The sequence below is a fragment of the Scylla paramamosain genome, chromosome 6 (assembly GCF_035594125.1).
Source record: "Scylla paramamosain isolate STU-SP2022 chromosome 6, ASM3559412v1, whole genome shotgun sequence".
Taxonomy (NCBI): domain Eukaryota; kingdom Metazoa; phylum Arthropoda; class Malacostraca; order Decapoda; family Portunidae; genus Scylla; species Scylla paramamosain.
In genome coordinates, this window is record NC_087156.1 from 4315425 (window position 1) to 4322500 (window position 7076).

Consider the following 7076-nt stretch of genomic DNA (forward strand, 5'->3'; position numbering starts at 1 on the left):
AGAGAGAGAGAGAGAGAGAGATGGTGGGAAAGCACGTTCATTCCTTTAATACACGCTACGCCATGAATCTGCTTATCTGTGCCGTGGTGTCTGGCGCCTTCCCTGCGTCTGACCTTCCGCGCTAGGAGGGAGAATCTAGGATACCAGCTTCTCTAACACATTATCCGCTAAGCGTCATGTCATAAAAATTACATAAAGAAGTGAAAAGAATTTTACATTTTTCTTTTTTTTTTACTTTAACACATTTTTTTTTTCTTTCCCTTAATTCTCCCTTTGATCTATCTTCTCCCTTCTTTTCCCTTCCTTCCTCATTCCTCGCAGGCCGCCAAGAGAGCACAGTCAACGCAACGCCCTGGAGACATTAGCGAAGTATAATTACCTGCGCCTCGTCAGCTGCCATCACGCGCCACCTCGACACACTAATTAGCACAGCATTTCCCACCCCCCTCCATCCACACACGGTCGCCAGAGAGCACGGAATAAACACGTCATGACCTGAGTTCTTGACATGATTACCTAAAAGTCATCTGATAAGTGGGACAGCGCACCGGCCCGGGAGAAACCTTGCATGGAGGTGGCGTGGTGTGCGGGCCGCGGAAACTGTACCCCAGCATCGTGAGGGTCGAGCCCCGCGGCCCACAGTGACGGGAGGTGAGCCTTATCGTCCCCACAGGTCTCTCTTCCTCGACACGCAAGCACTTAATGCCATGAATGGATATTAAACGAAAATTACCCATAATAATGAGACACAGGGAGGACGCGTAGCAGTACCATTGAGCAGAGTAAATTAGTGGCCTCGCAGACCCACGCCGCATCCTGCACGCGGGACCCAGGCCTTGGGGTGTGTGCCTGTGGCTGCGGGTGGTCATGGGAGCTCGGCAACGGATGAGGTCACTATAAATGTTCAATACTTTGTCATATCTTCCGGTGCGTGACTCGCTCCCCGCCAAGGAACGCCAAGGTTGGAGTCTGGAATTTTTGTCACTAAAAGAAATATTCTGTGCAAATTTATCTTTCTATAGTCATCGCATCGCTGCTTCTCGATCACGCCATGCAAAGTGTGGCATGCCAGGGCGTCCCTCCCCACACCCACACCTCACAACACAGACTAAAAGCATCTGTCCCAAACCTGTGTCAGTACTCACCTGCATGTCGGCCAGTCACGGGGGAGGATGACGATGATGAGGAGGAGGAGAGCTGCGTGGAGTTTTGCGACACCTCACCGCCCCTGCCCCAAGCAACCAGCCGCCCGCCCAGAGCACGGAGCGCCACGCCCATCCTCTTGGCCACTCCCGCCGTGGCCTCCCGGTTTCCAGACACCCCAACAGGCGAGGGAGGGTTGGAGACCACGTGACCACCTGAGCTGCCGCCGGAGTCACTCTCGAACGGGTGGTGGTGAATGGTTTTAGGGGAGGCGCGGCCACCCTCCAGGGAGGGTTGGGCGGCCAGGAGGGTGTGGGCCAGGATGGCGTTGGTGCCGTGGACGGGGCAGGTCGGGGATACGTTGGCCGGGAGGGGATTAGGGGGCGGGTGGCCAGAATTGTGATTGTGGCTGAGGTGCGCGTCACCACGGCTCATGCCACCTGACTCCAGGGCGCTGTGAGGCCGCTGCGTGGCGTTACACAGGGCAGCCAGCTGGTCCAGCGCCGAGGACAAGCGGGTGAGATCTCCTGCCCACCTGGTGTCGGCGCCTTCAGTGTTACGTCTAGTGAGCATTGGTCGAGGCTCCTCCCGCCCATTGCACGCCCACACGTCTTCAAATCCCTCATCTTCATCTTCTTCGAAGGTCGTAAAGTTTTCCTTCCCTGAGGCTGGCTGGCTCCTGGCACGCTGCGGGCGAGCGTGGCGCCCAACCAGTCTTTTCAGAGCCCTAGGAGACCTGGCAGCCGAGGCAGGAGTTTGGGAGCCCTGGGAGGCGGGCGGCTGCAGAGAGCCCAGCGGCCCGTTAAGGCGTGACTGGAATACCCCCCTGAGGCTGCGGGTGGCGATGAGGCGGGGGTGTGACGGGGCGGGGTTGGCGGGGCCGCGGAGGGGAGCCAGGGGGTCGGACAGTAGGTCGAGATGGCTGCGTATCTTGGGAGGCTGCAGGTTGAGTGCCCGCAGCGTCTCAGAGTGGGCAGCCACGCTTCCTTCCTCCTTCATTACGAGATTTAGGTTCACTATTAAGCTTCTAAATTACACTTACGAATGTACCACAAGACAAGTATTATTTATTGTGTTAGATTCTCCAAAGTCACGTTGGAGTACAAACGGTTAGACTGATCACGCGACACTACACTACTTTTCAACAAAGCAGCGTGACAGCCTCACTCACTTGCACATCCGGAGTTCGCGTCCTGAACCCTCAGTTATTGACTTCCTTGATATTCTGTAAGTGGAATGAGAAGCGTCGCCGAGGGCCTCTGGTGTAAGGAGCGGAGCCTCACTGTGGGCCGGAGTCGATCTAAGGGTGAGCGAGAACAGGCGGTAGCGGCGCTGAAGCTGGAAAGAAGCGAGTCCTGCGCTACGACCCTGAGCGAGCACACTTGCGCACCACTGCGACAGGATGCGCATTCACAGGCCCGCTACCTACACACTCACTCTGTACCTCTGCGTCACGGAAGGAAGGGGACATGAGAACACAACACACATGGATGAAGCAAAAAGAGTCACAACATGGAAGGTCACGAGCTTCAAGTGTTCATCATAGTGATGTAACTTAAACAGCACCGTGGAGTAAACAAGAACGAATATGATCGCCTCAAAGGATAAAAGGGAACTATTACTTAAAAAAAAAATACTGAAAAAAAGACGTAAAAACAGATAAAGGAAACTGATAAATTCATATTTAACGAACATTTAAATTCTTCGGAAGGTTTGCCTCTTGGAGAATGCACAACGAATTGTGTTCCAAGGAGGACACCCGAGAAAAGGAAAAGAAAAGACGCGAAACATTTCCACCTGCACTCCAGCACCAAGGAAGGCAGGCTGGAGCACGGCAGGCGGTGGCCGGGCAGGGGGCCAGCCCGCCACCAGTGAAGGCTGCCAGGAGTGAGGCGACCATGGATCTTCAACAGATAGGAGAGCACCTAAAAGAGACCTAAAACTGTTTGAAATACAATGTTACCAAGGAAAGTAACATTCACCAGCCCTGCCCCACCCCACAAAAAATAGCATAACGCAATACTCCCACAGGTGGATGACGCAAATAAGAAATACGTGGGAATCCCTCACGTGCATCCACAGGAAGCACAACGCAGTTTCACATGTAAAGTTGATAACAAATGCTTGGAGGAACCACGGAGTTCAGGCGGCAAACCGGCGAGGGCGGGGACCGTCCACCCTGTCACTCACATTACCTCCTCACCCCGGGCCATGAAGAGACCCGCTCCAGTGCTCTCCCACCCTCACCCTCACCCTCATCCTCACCCTCAACACGCGCCCCGAGGCGACCCAGTGCAGGGGCGAGGCATTTCCTAGGACTCAGGGCAGTGGTGGTGATGTAGGTGGTCAGCTGTGGCTCGAGGCAATCAATGAATGGATTTAAAGAGCGACAGGTGTGTCCCACAGGTACCGTCCGCGTACTGTTTGTGGCACGTTGTTGCTTCACAGTTGCATAGGGAAGGGCACCGTTAGTAAACTGGCACTTCAGACTTCCTGACATCAACAGTGCTCTTGGTTCAAAACACTACTTTCTCGATTCTACTGAAGAGGATGAACGACGTGCAAGTTTAGATGACACAGCAAGCACTGGTTTAGACTTGACGAGGGAAATTCACCTCAGCAAATCTTACTTTGGCGAAGAACAACCTCTGATTACTACACTCGGAGCGGCACACTCACACGCGCCGGGCAGGAAGGTGTGGAGACAAGCTGAAGAAAGCACGAGCCGCCACCAGGCACTGTGGCTCCAACAACCCAGACAACACTGTACTTTCCCCTTCGACGCACAACACTCCCCACAGATACAATATTTACCACCTCATTCCAACGGCGTTGAGGCGCGACGCAGCAGAAGGAGGGCTGTTACAGTCTCTCCCAACCCTCCTCCTCCCACACCTACACTTTCACTGGCCACCGCACGCGACTTCCTCTTGTCAGTCGGTCCTTCGGGCACACAACACTACACCTGGACCAGTGATGAACTTTAAGTGACTCCCTCCTCGCCTTCCAATGATTCAGCGTGAGACCGTTCGCGTGTTTAAGCCCGGTGTGTGTGTGTGTGTGTGTGTGTGTGTGTGTGTGTGTGTGTGTGTGTGTGTGTGTGTGTGTGTGTGTGTGTGTGTGTGTGTGTGTGTGTGTGTGTGTGTGTGTGTTCGCCCCTTACCCGTGTCCTGCCCGGGGCGTACTTGCTGCATGTGAGAGTTTGTTACAGTATGTGCGTGCTTGCTTCAGAATGATTCATGGACTTCATTTCCTCTCTCTCTCTCTCTCTCTCTCTCTCTCTCTCTCTCTCTCTCTCTCTCTCTCTCTCTCTCTCTCTCTCTCTCTCTCTCTCTCTCTCTCTCTCTCTCTCTCCATCCGTACTCATAAATAGCTTCACATTTCATGTTTCGACGGAATTTCATGTTTACTTAATGCTGGTACTATAATACACACACACACACACACACACACACACACACACGAAGGGCCTCTCATGATAAACTAGGCCTCGTCAGGCAGGCGCGACACCCAGCAGTTGGCGCGACGTGTAAGCAAATTAGCCAGGCTACCCTTCCATCCCCATGCCAAACACGGCACCGCGGCGCTGCGATACAGGGCGGCCTCATGACAGGGAGGCGGCGGGGGAAGAGCACGGGAGGGAAGGCAGCAAGGAAAGAAACGAGGCGGGTTATGTGTGACAAGAGAGGCAGGAGCAGAAGCCACGAGATTAAAGCAAACAAACTGGCAATAGGGAAAGATAAAGGATGAAACACTGCATGAGGAAGAGGAGTCCCACCCAGTCCGTACACACACGGGAGACCTCCACCCGTTTGTTCCAGCCGCCTCCTCCTCTCCCTCGCACCAAGCCGCCTCTCGAGGGATGACTGGGCTGTTTGCAGAGTCTATTCAGCTCATTCTCGCTACATTTTGCAAGCACTACCAAAGGGGGGATTAAAGGGAGCAAGCGAGGGAGGGAGAGGCGGCCTGGGGAGAGGGAGGGAAGAGGCAGAAGGAGCGAGGGAACTTTCTCGCTGCCAACATCGAGTGAAAGTCTCAAGTGCGGACCCTCAAGATTAATTTTCACTGACCATTGCAGTTGCACCACCGCGGCGGCGACGGCAACACTCTTACTGAGGCACACGCACACACACGCACACAAACACACACACACACACACACACACACACACACACACACACACACACACACACACACACACACACACAAACTGCCTCCTCGCTCATTAGTAACGTGTTTGTCTATCTCTTGGCAGGCTAGGCTTCGTATCCCGCTCGTAGCTAAAGAGTTCCAGTGATGAGCGAGCCGCCGCTGTCTTCCCTGAACGAGAGGACGCTGCAGTGGTGAGTGAAAGGTCCCAAGCCGTGCCCATAGATCGGTCCATATGAGCTCTTAACTCTCTCCGGGAATGTAATACGAGAAGATGCCAATCTAGAGTCCAGCAGACCAACGGTGAACTACACACACACACACACACACACACACACATGAAGATGGAAACATGAAATTATATATAAAAAAGAAGAAGAAGAAGAAGAAGAAGAAGAAGAAGAAGAAGAAGAAGAAGAAGAAGAAGAAGAAGAAGAAGAAGAAGAAGAAGAAGAAGAAGAAGAAGAAGAAGAAGAAGAAGAAGAAGAAGAAGAAGAAGAAGAAGAAGAAGAAGAAGCGAAGTATATCATTATTTCTTCTCATCCTACCTCTCCACCTTGCCCTTCCTTCCTTCCTCTTCCCCTCCACATGTCTCCCCATCAAGCAGACGTGGACAATGAGGCCTCAGCTTCCCACATGCCCTTTAAAAAGCCCCGACGTACTACAGTCTCTCTCTCTCTCTCTCTCTCTCTCTCTCTCTCTCTCTCTCTCTCTCTCTCTCTCTCTCTCTCTCTCTCTCTCTCTCTCTGCGGTAAGGAATGGCGATTCTTCGATGTTATAACTCCTTGTTCGTTCAAGCCCCGGAATTCACCAGAGATTCTGAGCCACCTGGCCGTGAAGGAAGGGAGAGTGAGGAGAAAGTCAGGGAGAGTAACGGCAGGGAGCAGGAGGAGGAGGAGGAGGAGGAGGAGGAGGAGGAGGAGGAGGAGGAGGAGGAGGAGGAGGAGGAGGAGGAGGAGGAGGAGGAGGAGGAGGAGGAGGAGGAGGAATGTGAGAAAAGGAGCAAAAGGACAAGAGTAAAAGCCAAAGGGGAAACTAATGGAAAAATTCATTATTGTCATACATCAAACACAATCACGACCTTTCAATTAGTAGTAGGCGAGTGGAGGCAATAATTACATGTGACTGTTCCCGCTGCACACACACACACACACACACACACACACACACACACACACACACACACACACACACACACACACACACACACACACACACACACACACACGACACACTTACACGGAGACCAACCTTCATACTGCCTCGCATTAGAAACTACTCTGCTTTTTTTCTTATTACTCCCAAAGTGAAATCTCATAAGAAAACGATCGTTATCATGTAACTCAATTGTTTTTATCCTCATGACATCTTGCATCCAGTTAGCAAATGAGTGTTTCCCAACGACGCCTGCTGGTGGTTATCCAATCTGTTACTTTTTTCTTGTTCTCATCTCTAATTTTTCACAAGGGTCAGCTTGGCATTTGTACTGATAAAAGAAAGGGGAAGAAAGGAGCCTTGTTAGGAATGATATGTAAAATAAATCTGATTATATGATCTTGTATAATTTCGACACACATTCGCGCTCGCACACACGCACACACACACACACACACACATCGCAATTAATTATTTCTCTAGTGTATCATTATTATTTACTTTTTTTTTGCGACGATTTAAGTAAAATTTAAAAATTCCTTTTGCGGAAACCAAGACAATCATATATCATATTAACGACTGCATCTCTAAACTTAACTTTCTATCAGTAATACAATCTCTCTCTCTCT

At 51.7% G+C, this 7076-nt stretch overlaps 1 protein-coding gene across 1 annotated transcript in view; it reads right to left on the minus strand.

Moving 5' to 3' along the window:
• Positions 1 to 223: 223 nt before the first annotated feature.
• Positions 224 to 7076, minus strand: part of LOC135101236 (uncharacterized) — an 18429-nt gene continuing 11576 nt past the window's right edge. The window contains exon 2 of the mRNA XM_064004903.1: positions 224 to 2589. Within this exon, the coding sequence (XP_063860973.1) occupies positions 1135 to 2142 (1008 nt within the window). The 5' untranslated portion in view covers positions 2143 to 2589 and the 3' untranslated portion in view covers positions 224 to 1134. The remainder of the gene's footprint in view (positions 2590 to 7076) is intronic.